A 24,902-nucleotide genomic window follows, 5' to 3' on the forward strand; every position below is an offset into this window, starting at 1 on the left:
CTTCACAGCTAGATTTGCATCAAGCACATTCAAAAATACGCCATTCTTTACCGTCCCCAGGATGACACCGGGGTAGGTAAAGTCTTTGCTGAACCATGACTTGTTCATCTTGGCTCCTTTTTAAAAACACTGTAAGCAAGGGTTACTCCAAGCGGAGTCTCCCTTTTTTCCAAAAATTGGGCCCCACACACACCCACCCCTTCAGTGGCAGCAGTTGTGCCCCAGTTGTACACTTCACAGCTAGATTTGCATCAAGCACATTCAAAAATACGCCATTCTTAACCGTCCCCAGGATGACACCGAGGTAGGTAGATAAAGTCTTTGCTGAACCATGACTTGTTCATCTTGGCTCCTTTTAAAAAAAACACAGCAAGCAAGGGTTACTCCAAGCGGAGTCTCCCTTTTTTCCACAAATTGGGCCCCACACACACCAACCCCTTCAGTGGCAGCAGTTGGGCCCAAGTTGTACACTTCACAGCTAGATTTGCATCAAGCACATTCAAAAATACGCCATAATTAACCGTCCCCAGGATGACACCGGGGTAGGTAGCAAAGTCTTTGCTGAACCATGACTTGTTCATCTTGGCTCCTTTTAAAAAACACAGCAAGCAAGGGTTACTCCAAGCGGACTCTCCCTTTTTTAAAAAAAATGGGCCACACAGACACCCCATCAGTGGCAGCACTTGTGCCCTAGTTGCAAACAGGATGTTTTGATTTGCATCAAGCACATTCCAAATCCACAAGCATTTACTCTCCCCAGGATGACACAAGGGTAGTAAATTCCTTGTGGATCCATGACTTGTTCATTTTGATGAACGTTAGTCTGTCCACATTGTCACTGGACAGACGCGTGCGCTTATCTGTCAGCACACACCCAGCAGCACTGAAGACACGTTCAGAGACAACGCTGGCAGCTGAACACGACAAAATCTCCAAGGCGTAACTGGAGAGCTCTGGCCATTTTTCAAGATTTGAAGCCCAAAATGAGCAAGGCTCCATTTGCAAAGTCATGGCATCAATGTTCATTTGGAAATACTCCTGTATCATCCTCTCCAGCCATTGACAATGTGTCAGACTTGTTGTCTCTGGTGGCCTTGCAAAGGACGGTCTAAAAAAATTATGAAAAGATTCCATAAAATTGCTGTTACCAGCACCAGATACGGTGCTACTGGTACGGGTAGACTGTTGAAGATGACGAGACCGTCCCATGTTTGTCAAGTTACAACTGGGAGATTCACTTCCTGCACCTGCACGGTTGTTTGGTGGAAAAGCCGAGCTAAGATCGAGTAACAGCTTCTGCTGATACTCCTGCATACGTGCGTCCCTTTCTATGGCTGGAATTATGTCACAAAATTTGGACTTGTACCGGGGATCTAATAGTGTGGCAAGCCAGTAGTCATCATCACTTCTAATTTTGACAATACGAGGGTCATGTTGGAGGTAGTGCAGCAAGAAGGCGCTCATGTGTCTTGCGCAGCCATGCGGACCAAGTCCACGCTGTGTTTGTGGCATAGAGGTGCTAACCGTTCTTTCTTCCTCTGACATCTCCCCCCAACCTCTTTCAACTGAAATTTGACCAAGGTCTCCCTCATCCGCTGAGTCTTCCATGTCCATGGACAGTTCGTCATCCATTTCTTCATGTTCTCCTGCACCTTCCTCAACATTTCGCCTGCTACCATGCGCCCTTGTTGATCCCTGTCCCCCATGGTCCCATGCCTGCCGCGTTGGTGATGATGAACGTCTGGACCTTGGTGATGTTGTTGTCCCTTGCGCATATGTATCCTCCTGTAGTTCCTCCCCTTCCTGTTGTCCCACCCCCTGACTCCGAATAGTGTTTAGCGTGTGCTCCAGCATGTAAATGACTGGAATTGTCATGCTGATAATGGCATTGTCAGCGCTAAACATATTCGTCGCCATGTCGAAACTGTGCAGAAGGGTGCATAGGTCCTTGATCTGAGACCACTCCATCAGGGTGATCTGCCCCACCTCTGCATCTCGTTGGCCCAGGCTATACGTCATGACGTATTGCACCAGGGCTCGGCGGTGCTGCCACAGTCGCTGTAACATGTGGAGAGTCGAATTCCAGCGTGTCGCCACATCGCATTTCAGGCGATGAACCGGCAGGCCGAAAGACTTCTGGAGCGATGCAAGCCGCTCAGCTGCGGCGGTTGAACGGCGGAAGTGAGCAGACAGTTTTCGTGCCCTGGTCAGAAGGCCATCTAGGCCGGGATAGTGTGTTAAAAATTGTTGGACAACAAGGTTCAACACGTGAGCCATACAAGGCACGTGTGTCACCTTGCCCAGGCGAAGGGCCGCACCCAGGTTTGCAGCATTGTCGCACACGGCCTTACCAGGCTGCAGGTTGAGTGGAGACAACCATTTACCAAACTCAGTCTCCAGAGCTGCCCACAACTCAGCCGCTGTGTGACTCTTATTCCCAAGACATGTCAAGCTAAAGACCGCCTGATGCCGTTGCGCTCTGCTGCCAACATAGTAATGAGGGGTGCGTGATTCCTTCTGCGCAGTGAGAACGTTGGTGGCCTGACCAGGCAGGCTTGGGGCGGAGGTGGAGGACCCAGATGAGGTGGAGGAGGCAGAAGCAGTGGCGGAACTTGGACAGACAGAGGATTGACACACAAGTCGTGGGGACGGCAAGACTTGTGCAGCAGACCCTTCACCATCTATCACCATAGTTACCCAGTGCCCAGTCAGCGACATGTAACGTCCCTGTCCATGCTTACTGGTCCAAGTATCGGTGGTGAAATGCACCCGTTGACACACAGAGTTTCCCAAGGAAGCGGTGATATTGTGTGCGACATGCTGGTGTAGCGCGGGCACACCTTTCTTAGAGAAGTAGTGGTGACTGGGCATCTGGTACTGGGGCACAGCGACAGACATAAGGTCTCTAAAATCCTGTGTGTCCACCAGGCGGAAAGGCAGCATTTCGGTACCCAAGAGCTTACAGAGAGATAAAGTCAACCTCTTAGCTTTGTCATGGGTCGCAGGAAATGGCCTTTTATTTGTCCACATCTGAGGGACAGAGATCTGGCTGCTGTGTGTAGACGGTATTGAGTAGGGTGTCCCTGGGAAAATGCAGGTTTGTGAGGAAAGTGCAGTCGGAGACATGATGTTGCCTTCATCCAACGTTGGTGCTATCGATGTCTGAGAGAGCTGTACACACGCACTTGTTTCCCCTTCCAAACCAACTGACGACCTACCAAGCAAACTGCCTGTTGCGGTTACAGTGGTGGAAGTTGTGCGTGGAAAACCAGGTGTGACAGCTGCCCCCACAGTCCTAGAAGATGAAGAGCGCGTGGATGCACTAGAAGGGGCAGGCGGCGGATGGTTCGCTCCGCTAGGCCGCATTGCAGCACGGTGAGTTTCCCACCGGGACATATGATATTTATTCATGTGACGATTCATGGAAGAAGTTGTCAAACTGCTGAGGTTTTGACCTCTACTAACAGAATCATGACAAATTTTACAGATCACATAATTTGGGCGATCTTTTGCTATGTCAAAAAAGGACCAGGCTAGGCAAGGCTTAAAGGGCATGCGACCTGTTGATCCACTCCGACTAGTGCTCAGAGGCAGAGTGGTGGCTGAGGATACAGATGTAGACGTCCTACCAGTACTCCGACTCTGTCCAGGAAGGCGCAAGGTAACTTCGTCATCAGTTGCATCCTACTCCACCACCTCTGTTGACCTCATCGAGTGCCTGACTGTGGGTTGACAGTAGGTGGGATCTAGAACTTCCTCATCAATTGTTGTGTTTGCACTCCCCTCACCCTCAGACCGAGCCTCTTCTTGCCCTGACCGAATATTTAAGTTGTCATCCCAATCTGGTATCTGCGTCTCATCGTCATCAGTATGTTCCTCATTGTCTATAACAACAGGTGTTACAGTTGGTGAAAAAGGGTCAACATTATGCTCAGAAACTTGGTCCTCACGGCCTGAATCAGAGTCACAAAGGTTCTGGGCATCACTGCAGACCATTTCCTGGTCTGTACTCACTGTAGTTTGGGAGCAGACCTCTAATTCCCAGGCTATAGTGTGACTGAACAGCTCTGCAGACTCAGCCATCTCAGTTCCACCATACTGTGCAGGGCGGATGGAGACTTCAGAGCTGGGAGAAAGCAAGTTTGATTGGGATGACAACTCAGAGGACTGGTGTTTTTTGGATGCGGTAGTTGAGGTGGCGGAGAGGGCACTTGTTGGACCACTTAAGATCCATTCAAGCATTTTCCTTTTTTGGCCATCATCTACCTTTGTTCCAGTTGTCCGTGTCCGTAAAAAAGGGAGCACATCGGATTGTCCACGGTAAGTAGTAGACATCTTACTTTTGCTGGAAGATGGTCTATCTTCAGCAGATCTTAATGGAGCTTTGCCACCTTCCCCACGGACAAACCCTTTTTTTCCTTTTCCAACACGACTCTTACCCTTTCCACCAGCATCTGTCATTTTGCCACTCATTTTGATTGCGACAAGATTGTGCACTTAAAATGTGGTAGTAAAAATTGAGAGGTGGTGTAGATTGCAGCGGTGGTCTATCTTTATTAACAGCAGAATAAACAACAATAATTATCACTGACAATGCAACTACGGCCCTTAAACTGGCAGCAGTGTTTGCTAGTATAATGGCTAGTAACAATGAGTTTGAGTGTGCAATGCAGGCAGAGGTGCTGCAAATATCTTTGCACTTGTGGGACGATACAGAAGTCCAACAGCCACGTTTAGGATGCCTCTAAGTTCACTCAGTGTTTGCTAGTATAATGGCTTAGTAACAATGAGTTTGAGTGTGCAATGCAGGCAGAGGTGCTGCAAATATCTTTGCACTTGTGGGACGATACAGAAGTCCAACAGCCACGTTTAGGATGACACTAAGTTCACTCAGTGTTTGCTAGTATAATGGCTTAGTAACAATGAGTTTGAGTGTGCAATGCAGGCAGACGTGCTGCAAATATCTTTGCACTTGTGGGACGATACAGAAGTCCAACAGCCACGTTTAGGATGCCACTAAGTTCACTCAGTGTTTGCTAGTATAATGGCTTAGTAACAATGAGTTTGAGTGTGCAATGCAGGCAGAGGTGCTGCAAATATCTTTGAACTTGTGGGATGATGCAGAAGTCCAACAGCCACGTTTAGGATGCCACTAAGTTCACTCAGTGTTTGCTAGTATAATGGCTTAGTAACAATGAGTTTGAGTGTGCAATGCAGGCAGAGGTGCTGCAAATATCTTTGCACTTGTGGGACGATACAGAAGTCCAACAGCCACGTTTAGGATGCCACTAAGTTCACTCAGTGTTTGCTAGTATAATGGCTTAGTAACAATGAGTTTGAGTGTGCAATGCAAGCAGAGGTGCTGCAAATATCTTTGCACTTGTGGGACGATACAGAAGTCCAACAGCCACGTTTAGGATGCACCTAAGTTCACTCAGTGTTTGCTAGTATAATGGCTTAGTAACAATGAGTTTGAGTGTGCAATGGGCAGGAGGGTACAGTGGCAGGGTTGTGGGTGTCTGGGTACAGGAAAGGAAGCCTGCCTTTCTATCCCTCCTAATGGGGAAATGCAGCGAGGAAATCCCTGACCTTAGCTACACAGACGCTGTCATCTTGTGTAGCTGTTAAACTTTGTTTTCACGGACCTGTCACCTATGGCTCTGACCCTGCCGGTATGAGCCCTTAAAAGGACTGATAGAAAGTGCTATCCCTATGCTGTACAGCGCTGTGTATGGAGCGTACACAGCAGTATCGGCGATAGGAGCTGCGCCAGTGATGACTGACACCAAGGACGCAGAAGGCAGATAATGGCGTGCTGGAGGAAAATGTCCGGTTTTATAATGCAGGGACATGTGACATGGACATCCTATCACACATGCCGTTACTTCTCTGGCTAAAAGTCCACTTTGTGTGTGTGTCTGGGATTGGCTGACATGCTGACATGCTTTCCGCATACAGCGGAAAGCCAGCTAGTAATTAGCTGGTCTTTTTGCTGCTAGAACCGTTCTCAAACGTATCTAGAACTATCGAGCTATAGCAAAAAGCTCGAGTTCTAGTTCTATCTAGAACAGCCCCCAAAATCACTCGAGCCGCGAACTGGAGAACCTCGAACCACGCTCAACTCTAGTGAAGAGTCATTGTACTACTATATTTCCTCTTCAGGGTCATGTAGGCAATAGAAGCTTCCTTCAGCAACAATAGCTGATGATTGATACTTTATTAGAAATGAGGATTGTCCTTATTATATAGTTTGTGATCAAACTCAGTTTTGACTGTAGCTTGTAGCAGCACAGAAAGCTACATTTCTGGTGGAATAGGAGGCCTAGCTGTTAACAATTCACATTTTTATGGTGTGCTAGCTTGCATAGAAAATGCACAATAAATGAGGCAATAATTCTCAATAATCATATGCTCTTTTTGCTTTCATAAAACCTAAAAAATTAACTTACAATGAAATACTGAATCAAATATGGAGTTATGGGTACCTTACAAAATATGAACTGCATTGGTATAATGGTACATGAATACCCAATTACCCATTTTCACATGTCCGACATGAAAACTCTAGTGGCTAGTGCTACACTCATTAAATTATATAGGTGGCATGTGATATATTAAACTGATAAGTAATAATTTTTATGAAAAATTTAGATTTTACATATGTTGAGAATCCCCGTTCCTCTCTTTAGCATGGAATAATATATATAATATAATGTATAATGAATATAATGTAGTATTTCTAAAGAAAAGAAGGGTTCTTAGAATGGGTAGAAACATTTACTAATGTACAAATGTTGTGAAAGCTACAAGAATAATGAAAAAATACAATTATAGACATTACAAAAATGATTACTATTCTACAATAGATGCATTTTCTGCAATGCATAGCCTTAAAAAGAAACTATGGCTTTCAGGTTTTATTCTACCATACAACATATATTTTAGTGAACATATATATTTAACCAGATTTATATTACCTTTGAGTGGGTCAATTGAGTCTATCATTAGCGGAAAACCTCTTTCTTTCACAGCCATGGGCCACTCCACTGCTAGCATGAGCTGTCGAAATTGGTGCTCGTAAGTACCAAGGTACGACACTAATCCTGCTGCCATGGCTGTACTTCCAGGGATCCCACTGAGCCTGTCTGGAAGGGAGCTTACAATAGCACAGTATTTCTTGTTCTCCTCGTCAAGAAGCTTCAAAAAGATTAAAGATATTATAGACAGTTAAATGGAGTTGTCAAGTTATATGTCATTTTATAGGATTGAGCTTAGGGTGGGTTATCTAAAGGGCTAGGAACTTTACAAGCCGCTTCTTTATTGTTATTTTCTTAGCCTCAGAGCATCAGTCATCTCTGGCTTGCAGATCTGTGTGCACTAAACCAAAAAATACATCATCCTTTTTTCTGCAGCTTATGGAAGCGTGTTTGGAATGTACCATCATAAAAGTCAGTGTTCTAACTTTTTTTCCTATTTTGTATAATACATTTGTATATTTTTTTATTGATGTTCATTGAGGTTGATGTTAAAGACGTTTGCCACTACTAATGTGAACCCCTTTCATTTGTCCTAACTCTTCCTAACACTTTCCTAATACTTTCCTAATATACTTTTGCTATCTACTCTGCACTTGTAAGCTTAGCTCCAAAAGGGTTGTAAATACCTTTATTGTTGTTGTAGATTTGATCCTTCTGGCTAAAGACAGGAATGATACCAACTGAGTAGGGCACATCACTGGTGGGGGGCGGCGAGGGAAGTGTGATCTGGGCATGCATGCCCCCACCAGTGACGTGCTCTGCTCAGTTGGTCCGATTCTGGTCTGCAGATGGAAGGATTACAGCTATAACAACAATAGTATACAGCTATAACAACAAGGTATTTATGAGCCTCTTAGAGATAAGCTTACAGGTGCAAAGTAGATTGCAGAAGTATATTAGGAAAATGTTATTTAGGAAGAGTTAGGAAAAAAGAAACCTAATTAATGTCTTAAAAATATAGGCCTTATACCTAAATTGTGACATGTTAAGTGCATGATTGTCGAGTCTAAGGGGTACTTTGCACACTATGACATCACAGCTGCGATGTCGGTGGGGTCAAATTGAAAGTGACGCACATCCGGCCTCGCTGTCGATATCGTAGTGTGTAAATCCTTTTTGATACGATTAATAAGCGCAAAAGTGTCGTAATCGTATCATCGGTGTAGTGTCCGACATTTTCATAATTCCGCTGCAGCGACGGTACGATGTTTTTCCTCGTTCCTGCGGCAGCACACATCGCTGTGTGAGAAGCCGCAGGAGCGAGAACATCAGCTTACCTGCATCACCGCGGCTCACGCCGGCTATGCGGAAGGACGGAGGTGGTCGGGATGTTTACGTCCCGCTCATCTCCGCCCATCCGCTTCTATTGGCCGCCTGCCGTGTGACATCGCTGTGACGCCGCACGACCCGCCCCCTTAGGAAGGCCAGAGCGACGTCTCAGGGCAGGTAAGTCCATGTGAAGCTGCCATAGCGATAATGTTCGCTACGGCAGCTGTCACAAGATATCGCTGTTGCGACGGGGCAGGGACTATCGCACTCGGCATCGCAAGCATCGGCTTGCGATGTCGTAGTGTACAAAGTACCCCTAAGGCTATGTTGTGTTTTTGAGTATGCTGTATGCTATTTTAATTCAATTTAAAATTTAAAGCTGTTTTGTACAATATCAGCCAAAGCTATGAGATTTCAGAAACTCATGCACAGGATTGTTTTTTTTTCCTGACTGAATTGGAAAACTGCTGGTGTTTTAAAAACTGTAGCATGCCATTTGTGTCAGTGTTTTTGCAGTGTTTTGCAGCATTCTTTCGCCATAGAAACCAATGAGAAAGTGCAATAATGCTGCAAAAAATACAACCATGCATTTTTGCTGCTTTTTTTATGAACGAAAACGATTTTATTAACCATGTACTGTAGAAATGTAATCTGCATCAAAAGGGCAACACAAATGCAGCAAACCTGCTTTTTGCAAGCAGCTTCTTTACTGTCAGGAAAGCAGGTTTTGTTTGCAGAAAAAAGCTGCAAAAAAGTAATGTGTGAAAATAGCCTTACTGATATAATATGATTCGTCAGGATCATACACCATATATAAGATTAGTGAAAAGTACGAGGGGCTGCTGATAACTCTTTGGCTTTGTGATCTTTTTTTGTTTCTATGGTAACGAATGTTACATCACATGAAAGCCTTATGTGTCTAATATATGTTTTCAAAATGTTGTGTTTGTTGCTTAAGACAACTTAAGGCAAATGGCAGAGTCTAATGCGATATTCACAGCAACTGAAAGCAGAGGAGTGATAGAATTCTTGTTTCTGCAAGGAAAGTCTGCAAAGAATTTTCATGGGGATATGTCGCAGGCATTGAAGGATCAATGCACTTCATATTCCATAGTTAAGAACTGGGTTGTCAAATTTCAAACAGGCCACTTCAGCACCAATGATAAGGAACGTCCTGGACGACCGAGAGTGGTTGTGTTTCCAGAGATCGTCGATGCTGTGCACAACCAGAATTAACGAATTTCAGCTAAAGCAATAGCAGAGATCATGGGGATTTCCCATTAATGTGTTTGTGTTATTATCCATGAACATTTGGACCTGAGGAAGCTATCTGCAAAGTGGGTCCCCAAATGTTTGACAACAGATCAGAAAAGCATGTAAATGAAAACTTCCCGGTCCAGCGTTTCCGGACTTATAAGAAATTCCTGGATCGACTGGTCACTATGGATGAGACCTGGATAAATTTGTATGACCCTGAAAACAAGGAGCAGTCAAAATAGTGGAGGCATAGTGGTTCTTCTTGTCAAAAGAAGTTCAGGATGCAAAAATCAGACAATAAGGTGATGGTATCTGTGTTCTGGGATAAGGGGGGCATGCTGCTAGAGGATTACCTTCAAAAGGGCTCCACCATCAAAGCAAGGTATTACATTGAACTTTTGGACCAATTGAAGGCAGCTCTGAAGGCCAAAAGGCGCAGCAAGCTGTCCAAAGGAATCTTGTTCCTGCAAGACAATGCCTCTGTTCAAACTGGCAGAGCTGGGCTTCCAGTTGGTTGACCACCCACCTTATTCACCAGAACTAGCTCCCTCCGACATCATCTGTTTCCAAACATGAAGAAACACCACAAGGGTACCAAATTTCACACTATTTCTGATGACATGGCTGCTAAAGATGCCTGCTTTGAAGCACAACCGAAATCCTTCTTTTTGCTAGGCTTACAGAACTTGGAATACTGATGTAAGAAGTGTGTTGACATCAGTGGAGAGTTTGTGGAATAAATGTAAAGTTTCATCATCCTATCTCGTTTCTTTCTGGGTAAAGCCAAAGACTTATCAGCAGCCTCAAGATTTAGCTATACCGTTAAAAATTAGGTGTTTTGCGTCCCGAGAAGTGATCTCTTTAGGCCATATAGCCAAGAAGGAACCCCAGCTATGCATGCCATTTGCTCCCTGTCCTTTCTAATCAGGATGTTAGGGGGTGTTCCTGTCTTCAAATGCTTCCACTAGTCTAGCTGCATGAAGATATCTAATATATACTTGAATTTGAAGTTGTAACTGCTGCCGTACCACATTTCCCTTTTAAATCTGTCAGAAAAGTGACAAAAGTGTCAGATAAATTATATAAAAAGAACTGCCTGATTCCAATAATATATTTATTTTAAATGTGTCTGTCAGACAATGATTCCCTAGCAACTAATCTTTTGTAAGTAATTCAGGTCTGCAGTTGAAGAACGAATATTGGGACAAGGCAAATAAAGGTTCAGGATGTTTGAGGTTTATTACTAGTATATTCAGTAGAAATTTCTGCCTTGATGAAACATACCTGAGCTATTTTTGCTGCTTGATCCAACCTCTGGGCTATTTCAATAGTTCGTTGTTGTTGCTTGTTTTTATGCATGGTTGCTTCCTCGAAGCCTTTCTCTAGGTCAGCCAATCTTAATAGAAGAGCTTTCTTTCTCTGCTGTAAAGTTGTAATTTTCTGTTCTGCTTCCTCCAAAGCAGTAGTAATTTCAGACACCTTATTTTGTAAAGGTTTTACCTACAATATATTACATATTGAGATTGGTCAACTGCAATTTATAGCTATTGATATTGACAATGTAATACATGTGACGGTGGCAGGGAATTTATGGAAAAGCAAAAAAAATGTTAATAAAAAAATTTGAAAATAAAGATTAAACAGTAATTTACAGAAATGACCCTTTCTTAACTTATTCTTAATAACGTTAACATTATGCAATGTAGCTGTACCGGCAGGAGCAATCAAGATAAAAGCCAATTTTTTGTAGATCTCTGAATAGAGTTTGGCCAGGGCATGAAAAGAAAGTTACACGAGAAGTAGCTGATAGACTAATCACATTTAAGTGAAAGAGAGCAAAATGGGAACATGGACAAGGAACATTATGACACTATACATTATGTGGCAATATGGGCTCCTGTAGCTGTTGTGTGGCTACTAAAGATGAGAAAATCAATTTGCAGGAAATCAGCGCATCGTTTAGGTCAGCCATTTGTCGCCAATAGACGGGAGGCCTGCAAATTTTCTTTCCGCTAGTATTCCTGTCTCTTCTTTAGATTAGCCAAGCTGGCGTGATGTCATCATTACAGCATGATGCACACACAACGTTGTGCCAGTCCGGCTTATCAAAAGAAGACACAGGAATGCAGGGAGGTAAGGAGATACTTAGGCCATCCATCCAAAAGTCACAGTTGCAGAACTGACTGATGGACCAGAGTCCTATGATATCATCCTTAATGGGCACAAACACTGGCATACAGTGTATTGTATACTATTTCTATGGATGTTACAGATTGGGGCACTATTATTGATATTATGTGAGTGTGGTTGACGCTACCGAGACAGCTAAAGTTGTCTTTTATTACCACAAATCCAAATAGGATTTTCCACATGTAGAACCAATATTACATATTTTCGGAAAACACTTCATTCCACTATGATGCTGATTATCAAACAGTTTGCCAACAAACTTTGTCCATCAAATCCAAAGTATTTAATCTTTAATATTAGCAATGGTACCACCATGAATAACAAGAAAAAAGTAAGTTATCCTCATGACTTGTTCTCTCATTACCTTTATTTTCTAGGGGAAAATAAAATAAAAAGTGGGTTGGCCGTTCTGACCCCATTTTTTTCTTCCCCTTGTTTCTTTTCCAAAGGTATACTTAGTTATTCACTACCATTCAAGAGATAGATGCGGGATCTTCAGGCACATGAATAACTTAATTCTACTGCACTGGCACACTTAAGGCCACTTTACACACAGCGACATCGCTAGCTATGTCGCTGCCGATCACACCCGCCCCCGTCGTTTGTGCATCACAGGCAAATCGCTTCCTGTGGTGCACAATATCGTTAGTCCCTGTCACACATACTTACCTGCCTAGCGATGTCGCTGTGGCCGGCGAACCGCCTCCTTTCTAAGGGGGCGGTTCGTTCAGCGTCACAGCGACGTCACTAAGTAGCCGCCCAATAGAAGCGGAGGGGCGGAGATGAGCGGGCCGAACATCCCGCCCACCTCCTTCCTTCCTCATTTCGGGTGGCCGCAGGTAAGGTGATGTTCCTCGTTCCTGCAGTGTCACACGTAGTGAGGTGTGCTGCCGCATCAACGACGAACAACCTGCGTCCTGCAATAGCAACGATAATCGGGAAAGGAACGACGCGTCAATGATCAATGATTAGGTAAGTAATTTTGATCGTTAATGGTCGTTCATTCGTTTCACATGCAACGACATCGCTTACGAGGCCGGATGTGCGTCACGAATTCCGTGACCCAACGACATCTCGTTAGCGATGTCGTTGCGTGTAAAGCGCCTTTAGCTGGTGTAGATTTTCTCACATACTTGACGCTAGATGACATGTGGGCCATTGTAGTTAAACTTCGTTAAATGGCGTGCAATAAAATGCCAGTTACTTAGAGACTGTTTTTAATAGCTTTTCATCAATTGTACCAAGAAAATCCATATGCAATAATTATATTTTTATGGCCTTGTTTATCGGGCAACAATTCGATTTGACAGTTGTTAGAAATACAATGATATGTAATGTGTGGCAGCGAGAATGGTAAATAGCCATCATGTTGATTAAATTACAGGATATGCAGGCAGAAAAAAGGGTTTATAGTAAGCGGTATTAGCAACTGCTACTGCTGAAGTGAGAATGCCGAATGCAATTTCTATCTGTTATATTTGTCAACTGTCAAGAACATTAACCAAATCATTTTCCAGATCATTCATGTTTACATCCATATGACACACAACATTTCTTTTGTTATAATTCCAAGTAAATAAGCACAGTCTCTTTCAATCTCAATTAACTGGCAGGAAATTTATTTAGGTGGCTGACAGGAACTATTTAGGGAATTAATGATCACTGATTTATGAATATTGAGCAGCATTTCAATAATCTAGGCAGAATAATCACTTATATCTCAAGCCAGTTTTCTAAACCATTAGACTCTCCAGCAATCACTCAAAGGAAGTTAAATGATTCTGATTTATAACCTTAACCTACAGGGCCCAGTACATTTGCTCTATCAGTGTGTAAATTCTACAAATGCAATTCTCGCCACCTCTAGAGAACCAATTTAAGTCAACATTATGCATGAGCTGAGCATGCCGGAATTCTCCACTCTCTTATTTAACTCATTAAATTTGCACTGAACATCTTGCAATTAAAATTTCACACATATTTCTTCTTATGATTGACATTTGGCCTTGATAAAAATTAGTTTAAATTGGTTTCTTTGAACACATTAAGGCACGGCAATAGATTCAGAAATGTGTTTCTTCTTAGATAATGTGTATTAGTTCTTTGAACCAGATAACTTTCTAATACATATCGTAAAGAGAGATTTACAAACCATTTAAAGTTAATGTGTGTAAAATATTTAAGCACAGAAAAAGCTACGCTTTCAGTGGCCTCACTAAACCAAATAGAAATGTAAAGTGCTACAGAATAGGTTGAGACCAGGGGCGTAACCATAATGGTTACACCCTTTGCTGGAGAGGGGCTGGCTGACACCGGCGCCTACTTCAGCAGGATGTGCGTCCGAGAAGGCACATTCAGCTGAAATGTATTGCGGCACAAAGAACTGCTGGATGTGCATCGGCTACAGAACAGGATGCCATCGCTCGTCATGGGAATGGAGAAATGTGAGAAGAATTATTTTTATGTGTTAGAGAACAGCGTCAGAAGGGGACACACACATATATATATATACAGTCAGGGCCAGAAATATTTGGACAGTGACACAAGTTTTGTTATTTTAGCTGTTTACAAAAACATGTTCAGAAATACAATTATATATATAATATGGGCTGAAAGTGCACACTCCCAGCTGCAATATGACAGTTCTCACATCCAAATCGGAGAAAGGGTTTAGGAATCATAGCTCTGTAATGCATAGCCTCCTCTTTTTCAAGGGACCAAAAGTAATTGGACAAGGGACTCTAAGGGCTGCAATTAACTCTGAAGGCGTCTCCCTCGTTAACCTGTAATCAATGAAGTAGTTAAAAGGTCTGGGGTTGATTACAGGTGTGTGGTTTTGCATTTGGAAGCTGTTGCTGTGACCAGACAACATGCGGTCTAAGGAACTCTCAATTGAGGTGAAGCAGAACATCCTGAGGCTGAAAAAAAAGAAAAAATCCATCAGAGAGATAGCAGACATGCTTGGAGTAGCAAAATCAACAGTCGGGTACATTCTGAGAAAAAAGGAATTGACTGGTGAGCTTGGGAACTCAAAAAGGCCTGGGCGTCCACAGATGACAACAGTGGTGGATGATCGCCGCATACTTTCTTTGGTGAAGAAGAACCCGTTCACAACATCAACTGAAGTCCAGAACACTCTCAGTGAAGTAGGTGTATCTGTCTCTAAGTCAACAGTAAAGAGAAGACTCCATGAAAGTAAATACAAAGGGTTCACATCTAGATGCAAACCATTCATCAATTCCAAAAATAGACAGGCCAGAGTTAACTTTGCTGAAAAACACCTCATGAAGCCAGCTCAGTTCTGGAAAAGTATTCTATGGACAGATGAGACAAAGATCAACCTGTACCAGAATGATGGGAAGAAAAAAGTTTGGAGAAGAAAGGGAACGGCACATGATCCAAGGGCACACCACATACTCTGTAAAACATGGTGGAGGCAACGTGATGGCATGGGCATGCATGGCTTTCAATGGCACTGGGTCACTTGTGTTTATTGATGACATAACAGCAGACAAGAGTAGCCGGATGAATTCTGAAGTGTACCGGGATATACTTTCAGCCCAGATTCAGCCAAATGCTGCAAAGTTGATCGGACGGCGCTTCATAGTACAGATGGACAATGACCCCAAGCATACAGCCAAAGCTACCCAGGAGTTCATGAGTGCAAAAAATTGGAACATTCTGCAATGGCCAAGTCAATCACCAGATCTTAACCCAATTGAGCATGCATTTCACTTGCTCAAATCCAGACTTAAGACGGAAAGACCCACAAACAAGCAAGACCTGAAGGCTACGGCTGTAAAGGCCTGGCAAAGCATTAAGAAGGAGGAAACCCAGCGTTTGGTGATGTCCATGGGTTCCAGACTTAAGGCAGTGATTGCCTCCAAAGGATTCGCAACAAAATATTGAGAATAAAAATATTTTGTTTGGGTTTGGTTTATTTGTCCAATTACTTTTGACCTCCTAAAATGTTGAGTGTTTGTAAAGAAATGTGTACAATTCCTACAATTTCTATCAGATATTTTTGTTCAAACCTTCAAATTAAACGTTACAATCTGCACTTGAATTCTGTTGTAGAGGTTTCATTTCAAATCCAATGTGGTGGCATGCCGAGCCCAACTCGCGAAAATTGTGTCACTGTCCAAATATTTCTGGACTTAACTGTATATATATATATATATATATATATATATATATACATATACACTCCAGGAAGGATCCAGGATGTATACCAGGATGACTGACATAAATATAGGGAAGACGCCCAAGGTGAGGGACATATATAGCAGGATGAGGGACATAAATACAAGGAAGGGGCCCATGATGAGGGAAATATATCACAGAATGGGGAAAATATATACCAGAGAAGGGCCCAAGATGGGGAACACATATACCTGGAAAGGGCCTAGGATGGGAGATACAGAAATGGAAAGTGCCCAAAGTGACAGACATTAGATGAGGATGGTGAACATTACTACATAATAGGAAGTAACACGTTTGTCCTTATAGGTTTGAGAACACTACAAGAGCCAAGATATCTGACCAACATGCCAAATTTTACATCGGAGCCCATAGAACAATAGTTACACCACTGGATGTAACCACTAAAAATACAACTATAAGATTTCAATAAAATACAGGAATATGGAAACACAGAACCTTTAAAGAGGTTGTCTAATTCTAAGACAACCCCTTCTGATTCCACATGTTTCCTGCAGGTAAAATAAAAAAGCATATACTCACCTCCCATACCGGCGCCATTCCAGCAGTGCTGTGGTTTGTGTTCCCAGGGCTCATATTACGTTGTGTAATAAACAGGAAAAGCGCTCTGCAGCTGAGCTCACTTCCTATTAATTGCTTGTTTTGTTTGAAGGTGGGGAGGCAGAAGCCAGCGCTGATTGGACGTGGGGCTTGTGTGCCAGCACAATGTCCCATAAGCCAATAAAATGAGAACCGGGGCACCACTGTAATGGCACTAGTATGAGAGGTGAGTATAGGCTTTTATATTTTACCTGTAGAAAACATGTGGAATCAGAAGGGGTTGTCCTAGTAGTGGACAACTCCTTTAAGGGAACCTGTCACCTGGGAAAATGCTATTTCCTGCATACATAGGGATAATTACTAGGTAAGTAGCATTATAATGCTGCCTGACCACCTTACTAAGAGTGCGACAGCCAGGAGAAAATGAACTTGTTTCCTACTTACTTTTTCCCAGGTGTCACTAGCTTTCAGTCATGGGGGCGTGCAGGGAGCAACCACAGTCACTACTCACACCACTGCTCATGTGAGCAACAGCTGTAAGCACACCATAGCACTTTAAATGACAGCTCAAACTGCACAGATGTACTGCAGGGTGAGCACTCAAGGTACCAGGACATGGTTATTACTGTCATATGGAGTTTGGCACAAACTTCACTGAGTGTCATAGCATCATTGGGCTCTGTTCATATTGCAGGTTCTGCTACTCTGCCCTATGGTTTCTCTGATGTCTGGGATCAACACAAGCAGACTCAGGCATTGACCTGCTGTGTAGAGTTGAGCGCGGTTCGTGGTTCGTGGTTCTCCAGTTCTAGGCTCGAGTGATTTTGGGGCCTGTTCTAGATCGAACTAGAACTCGAGCTTTTTGCAAAAGCTCGATAGTTCTAGAAACGTTCGAGAACGGTTCTAGCAGCAAAAAAACAGCTAAATCCTAGCTTGGTTTCTGCTGTAATAGTGTAAGTCACTCTGTGAATCACACTATTATGACATTTCAGTGTATAGTGTGCGTGAACAGCGCCTTCAGATCACTGCTGTTTCTATAATGGCGATCGCCATTTTTTTTTTTTTTTTCTTGTCTTCCTTCCCTAAGCGCGCGCGTCTTGTGGGGCGGGCCAGCATGTCAGCCAATCCCAGACACACACACAGCTAAGTGGACTTTGAGCCAGAGAAGCAACGGCATGTGTGATAGGATGTCCATGTCACATGTCCCTGCATTATAAAACCGGACATTTTCTTCCAGGACGCCATTATCTGCCTTCTGCGTCTTTGGTGTCAGACATCACTGTCGCAGCTCCGTCCTCCTCCTGAGTCCTATAGCTGATACAGCTGTATGCGCTGCATACACAGCGTTAGACAGCTTAGGGAGAGCACTTTATAGCAGTCCTTTTAAGGGCTCAAACCGGCAGGGTCAGAGCCATAGGTGACAGGTCCTGAAAACAGCGACAGCGTCTGTGTAGCCAAGGTCAGGGATTTCCTCCCTGCATTTCACCATTAGGAGGGAATAGAAAGGCAGGCTTCCATTCCTCTACCCAGAGCCCCAAAATCCTGGCACTGTACCCTCCTGTCCTCTGCACACTCCAACTCATTATAACTAAGCCATTATACTAGCAAACACTCAGTGTACCTAGTGGCATCCTAAACGTGGCTATTGGACTTTGCTATAGTCCCACTAGGGCAAAGACATTTGCAGAGCACGTCTGCCTGCATTGCACACTCCAACTTTTTTAAACTAAGCCATTATACTAGCAAACACTCAGTGTACCTAGTGGCATCCTAAACGTGGCTATTGTACTTTTGTCTATTCACACTATTGTAAACATATTTGCAGCACGTCTGCCTGCATTGCACACTCAAACTTTTTTAAACTAAGCCATTATACTAGCAAACACTCAGTGTACCTAGTGGCATCCTAAACGTGGCTATTGTACTTTTGTCTATTCACACTATTGGAACGATATTTGCAGCACGTCTGCCTGCATTGCACACTCAAACTTTTTTAAACTCAGCCATTATACTAGCAAACACTCATTGTACCTATTGGCATCCTAAACGTGGCTATTGTACTTTTGTCTATTCACAGTATTGGAACGATATTTGCAGCACGTCTGCCTGCATTGCACACTCAAACTTTTTTAAACTCAGCCATTATACTAGCAAACACTCAGTGTACCTAGTGGCATCCTAAACGTGGCTATTGTACTTTTGTCTATTCACACTATTGTAAACATATTTGCAGCACGTCTGCCTGCATTGCACACTCAAACTTTTTTAAACTAAGCCATTATACTAGCAAACACTCAGTGTACCTAGTGGCATCCTAAACGTGGCTATTGTACTTTTGTCTATTCACACTATTGGAACGATATTTGCAGCACGTCTGCCTGCATTGCACACTCAAACTTTTTTAAACTCAGCCATTATACTAGCAAACACTCAGTGTACCTAGTGGCATCCTAAACGTGGCTATTGTACTTTTGTCTATTCACACTATTGTAAACATATTTGCAGCACGTCTGCCTGCATTGCACACTCAAACTTTTTTAAACTAAGCCATTATACTAGCAAACACTCAGTGTACCTAGTGGCATCCTAAACGTGGCTATTGTACTTTTGTCTATTCACACTATTGGAACGATATTTGCAGCACGTCTGCCTGCATTGCACACTCAAACTTTTTTAAACTCAGCCATTATACTAGCAAACACTCAGTGTACCTAGTGGCATCCTAAACGTGGCTATTGTACTTTTGTCTATTCACACTATTGTAAACATATTTGCAGCACGTCTGCCTGCATTGCACACTCAAACTTTTTTAAACTCAGCCATTATACTAGCAAACACTCAGTGTACCTAGTGGCATCCTAAACGTGGCTATTGTACTTTTGTCTATTCACACTACTGCAAATCTATGTGCAGCACCTCTGCATGACAACCTCCTGCTCTGTTTTTAATAAGCTATAATGATAGCACAAAATACTGCCATTTAGTGGCATCATAGAACTGGCTGTTGTATTCCATTAGTGCCCCACTGGTGACAAGCTTTTTCTAGCACCTCTACATCACACCCTCATGCACATTTTGCTACGCTAATGTTATAGCAAACTCATGGAATTCATTGCTGCATTTCATAATTCGGAGGGATAGAAAGTCAGGCTTCCTTTAGCTTTTCCTTCTGTTCATAGACAGCATCTCCAAGAGCAATTTCCCCTCCACGTCTAAGTGTGGAGAGGCAGCTAGTGCGCATGCGTGTGCCGATGTACCCCAGCTGCAGCATAATTACAGTGTTTCGCGTAGTGAGTATGCTCAGCCTGACTGTGTTATTCCTGACGCTAAGTCTTCTTTTCGGGATACAGCGCATGCTCCCACACTAAGTGTGAAAAGCCTCTTTGCACAGGTACTTGCATTCCGTGCCGGGTCTAAGTCCTGTTTTGTGCCTAGACACCATGCTAAAGCTGATAGTCTTTTTTCAGAGACTGTATTTCATGCTACTGAGCATGCTCAGGCACTTCCTGCATCTGAGACTAGGTCCGGTAATGAACTCTTTGGCCCTGGCCCTGATGTGGGGGTCCCATATAGACCACAGGGCATCAGGTGTCCTCCCAAATGGCTTGCAGAGGCCCACACCTATGACTTGTCACCGCATTATTGATGGTCAGACGATGACTGGTGAGGTGTTTGGGTCATGGCAGCCATGAGGTCATCATTGAAGTTGCGTTTCCAAATAGGACGCTAGTTATGCCACTCATGACGTGTCACTCTACTTTTGTCTCCAGGAGGTGCATTGTGGTTCACCCTGGTTTGGGGCGGACCCAGGTTATAAAAGGGGCTGGAGCCAACAAGGAGGTGCGCAGTCTTCTATTATGCTCCGAAAGAGCACACCTCCATGTGTTGAACCCATTGCGGCTTTAGGCCAGAGGTAGGCAGGGATAGGGTGGTGGATGCAGGCCACCACCACAGTTGGTAACGCAGAACGGTTAAGACCAGCTCCTGTCCTACCAGTCCTGCTTGTGCAGCCCAGTGGCATTAACAGGCCTGCTGCTGCTGATGCGCCTGCTGTCCACAGGTGTGGCCCCTACGCACACGGTCAGCGTACTCAATGGCCCCTGTGTTGTTAACAGTGAGTTCCTGGGCTGGGTGGGCATGTGGACCCTGTGACGCTAACAGGGCTCACAGTCTCCAGATCCGAATGGCGTCTAACTCGGTTCAGGCTACTATTAGTTTCATAGCCACACAGCTCTGTATCCTCCACCAAACCTTCCAGTTGCCAACCTCTCCTTTTCCAACTGGGAGCACGGTGGACACTGACTGCTGATGGGGATATATACCTTTCTCTTTCTTTTCTTATTAATTTTCGTTATATAACGGTCACAGATTATATACCACTTTATCCAAATCTGCCAGTCCCACTGTAACAGATGGTGTTTCTTCAGCAAATGTTACAGTTGCTTAACCACCAAATCCACGGACCAAAACTTTTTTCCCCTTTCCAACACACCTGTTCCCCTTTCCAACAGCATCTGTCCTTTTTCAACTCATTTTGGGATATGACCAAAAGTGCAACTGTGCAGGGACACCGTACTCAACGCCATCTCAGCACAGCAGCCATCCCTCGGTCCCTCCGATGTGGACAAGTAAAAGACCATTTCCTCCTATCCATGACAAAGCGTTGTGATTCACTCTGTGCAGCACTGGTGTTTAGTGGAAAAGTAGATCTAAGATTGCGTACCACATTCTGCAGATACTCCTGTATACGTGCGTCCATTTCTATGGCAGGAATTAGTTCGCCAAATTTTGTCTTGTACCGGGGATCTAACACTGTGGCAACCCAGTATTCAGGATTACTTCAAATTCATACAATCCGAGGGTCATGTAGGTAGTGCAGCAAGAAGGCGCTCATGTGTCTTGTGCATCCAGGAGGACCAAGTCCTTGGTGTGTTGGTGGCAGAGAGGTGAGAATCGTGCCTCCTTCCTCTGCCCTCTCCCCACAACCTCGCACAACCGAAATGTGAGCAAGCTCTCACTCATCTGCTGAGTCTTCCATGCCCATCGCCAGTTCGTCCTCCATTTCTTCATGGGCTCCTGCACTTTCATCAACACTTTTTGCTGATACTATGCGCCCTTGTTAATCCCTCTCCCTCACCATGACTGCCGCATAGGTGCCGCTGACCATCTGGACCTCGTAGATCTTGTTATCCCTTCCGCATATGACTCCTCCTGTACTTCCTCCCCTTCCTCTTGTCCCAACACCTGACTCCGAATAATAATTACAGTGTGCTCCTGTGAAGCCCCTCCAGTGTTGTGTCGGTGCATTACCTTCAGGGACTCCACGCAGCTGGATCTTGTCACAGGTAGGAAACCTTCTTTTAGGATTGTCGTGACGCCACTCTCAGAATTGCGGTCAGTGGGGACCGCCACTGCAGATTAAGGGATGCCTGGGGCTGATGGTGGGTGCAGTCAGTTGTAACAGCCTCCTGAGAGTGAGGCAAGCCCCAGGGTCCTGTGTAGGTGTGTGGAACCACAAGGCGCAGAATAACTCAACACAAGCAGAATGTCTTTCAGGGGTTTTACTCACTGTTGATGGCAGGGTGAGTAACCCGGGCGTAGCTGGGATGAACCAGGCTGGAACCAGGTATCCTTCAGGCTGACTGATGAGGGTGGCTACCAACTCGCCTTCCTTAGCCCTTTACGTTTTGGGGTAACCCCGACTTTTAGTCCCTATGGGGGTCACCCAGGGAAGTTGCTGGTGCCTCTCTCCCCTTCGTTTTGGCCCGTTTGCTTGTAGACTGGACCAGGACACTCCGGCAGCTTGCCTCCTGTGAACTATGGGCCCTAACTGTGGCTACGTGGCTGCGGACTCTGTAGTGTGGTCTTGGGGGTGTGAAGTGCCCCCTCAAGCAGGTTTGGCAAAGGAAAGGTGAATCTATCCCTGCACTGGGACCTGCTACCCGTTTGGGCCTGGTAACTCCCTGGCAGTCTCCTTACTTCCCACTCCGTTGCTCTCTCTTTAGCTGTGTGTGGATTTCGGGTAGCACTACTAGGTGACCGTTCTCCCTCGTCGGTAGTCACTGCGCGGACGCTGTTAGACTGCCACAGCTCCAGGGTCTGCTTCTGCTCTTCCTGAGCTGCACACTAAACCGGCTCACTCGTGGGACCTGCACTGCTGCTCCTGTCTGAGCTCCACTTCCATGCTCCTCACTCCTCCACACTCTGCTTCAGACTGCTCTTCTCCTCCTCCTTCCTCTTTTCCCTTTTGTGCCTGCCTACGCCACCTAGCAACCAGGCTCTCTACCACACCCCTTGAGTGGAGATGGAGGCTTCGCCCCCTCCACCCCTCGGGTGGAGGTGGAGGCTTCGCCCCCTCCTGGGATCCCCAGGGGTCCTCTCAAAGGTACATGTGTGAGACCTGATCACTATGCGCCTGTGTAGTCACACCTCGGTCAGCCTTCTGGATTACCTGTTTGTACTGTCCCCAGCATGGGTGCAGTACTCAGTGGTGCCTGACCAGGTCAGGGGCGCCACATTCCCCCTTAGTTATCACCAGCACGTCCTCGGGCTGCAAGACAACATTTTAAAATGCATAAAACATTAAAACATGGTAAAACGTTTTAAAACCACCAGGTACCATACATCACCACCCTCCACCCACAAGTCCGTTAACCCACCCAAAACCCTCTCACGTTGGCCGCGCCTTCAGCCACTTCTGGCAGGATGTAGAGGCGGCTTTCATGGGCTGGTGGTTTCAGGGTATACCTGGCCTGGTGGAGCCGCGCCTTCAGCCTCTTCTGGCAGGATGTAGAGGCGGCCTCCACAGTTGGTGCTGACCAGGTACCCTCTTTGTGGTGGAGAGCCAGGCCCCATAAACAGGCGTGCTCCCTGGTTGCAGGTGAGCCAGGCCCCATAAACAGGCGTGCTCTGGTGGTGGTACCTCTGGGGTAACTATTTACACTGCGAGAGTTTGTGGCTATAGCCAGTTCATAGCCTTAAGGTTCATGGGTTTCTCACATTAGTTCATGTGGGCACATTTCTTGAACATTAACGTTGCAAAACTTGTCAAAACTTTAACTTGCTGTACTTCTTACTTTGCTTTACACAGATTCCTCCTCACCAGGGCTTGGGCCTGTAGGGCTGCGGCACCTGTTGCTTTCTCCATCTCGTTCATCATCTGTAGTGGTCTCATCAATGGGTTCTTCATCTTTTCTTTCCTCTTCTTCTGTATCTGTTTCTTTCTCTCTTTCTTTATCTTGTAGTGTTGAGATAGCAGGGTTACTGTAGGGATTTCTGGGACATGGTGTAACATCCAGTGCGTACCATCCGCGTTCTCCTTGGTGCATGGTGAATTCCACTGAGTCTCCCATCTGTAGATTTCTTCCTGGATGTTCTCTGGGTAAATGTGCTCTAACATCCCTTCTGTTCACAAAGATGCCTTCTTTCATTCCAGGTACAACTATAAAGCCATATCCTGATTTTAAACTAAAGTCTTCCACTACTCCACGACAAAGTGGGCCTCTGACCTGGGATTTAGCTCTCCTTAATGACTGCTTCTCCTCCAAGTCTCTGGCTGTTACTTCGTCTTTTCTATCTGGAGATTGCTGTGCAGGTGGATCCCTTGTCCTGCTGCGGCGCCGTGTCTTGCGGGCTGGATTCTGCTGGGCTGCTACTTCACTGCTTGCAGGCTCCCAGGTGTGGTATCTGGACAAATCTTCCTCAGCGGAGGGTGTCGGGCTCTCTTCATCCCAGCGGGAATATGGCAACATCTCTGGCTCTGGGCATGGATCCACTGCTGATGGCTCCGGGGTCAGCTCCTCAGCCTTCTGTTCTCCTCTCCCCCTTAGTTCTTCTGAGCACTCCTGTTGTGGCAGCGCTGGGGATGGGTGTTCATCAGCCGGCCAGGGCAATGGACTTTTTGGCGTGGATATTGCCGGAATCCTCCTGGGGGTGTGCGGAGGGACTAGATACCGGTCCACCATCTCCTGTGGGAACTGGGCCTCTAGGTCAGCCTTCAGCTTCCAGTATTCGGGGTCCTCCCCCAGCAGGGACTTCCTAGCAGGGACTTCCTTAGACTGGGGAGCGGTGTCTGCTCTGGCCTTGCAGGCCGGGGTAAACAGTGGTACAGTCTTGTCTTGGCGGGCCGCGCCCTGCATGGCGGCGGCCTGGTCTTGACGGGCCGCGCCTGACATGGCGGCGGCCTGGATCAGCGTCGCTGTCGCAGTCTCAATCAGGGTCGCAGCTGGAGTCTTAGCGGGCATCGCTACTGCGGCCGGTTCTTGGCGGGCCGGGCAGGGCATCGCTGCGGCGGCCTGAATTAGCGTCGCAGCTGCGATGGGATCTGTGCAGGCTGGACTGGGCGTCGCTGCAGCGATCTGGGCTTGGCGGGCCGCACCTGACGTGGCT

The 24,902-nt window shown here is 45.3% G+C and overlaps 1 protein-coding gene across 1 annotated transcript in view; it reads right to left on the reverse strand.

Moving 5' to 3' along the window:
• Positions 1–24,902, reverse strand: part of LOC142291659 (uncharacterized) — a 1,021,181-nt gene that overhangs the window by 484,583 nt on the left and 511,696 nt on the right. Inside the window, exons 69-70 of the mRNA XM_075336344.1 lie at positions 10,848–11,063; positions 6,978–7,197 (exon numbers count right to left, since the gene is read on the reverse strand). Of these exons, the coding sequence (XP_075192459.1) occupies positions 6,978–7,197; positions 10,848–11,063 (436 nt within the window). The remainder of the gene's footprint in view (positions 1–6,977; positions 7,198–10,847; positions 11,064–24,902) is intronic.

The sequence above is a fragment of the Anomaloglossus baeobatrachus genome, chromosome 2 (assembly GCF_048569485.1).
Source record: "Anomaloglossus baeobatrachus isolate aAnoBae1 chromosome 2, aAnoBae1.hap1, whole genome shotgun sequence".
Taxonomy (NCBI): domain Eukaryota; kingdom Metazoa; phylum Chordata; class Amphibia; order Anura; family Aromobatidae; genus Anomaloglossus; species Anomaloglossus baeobatrachus.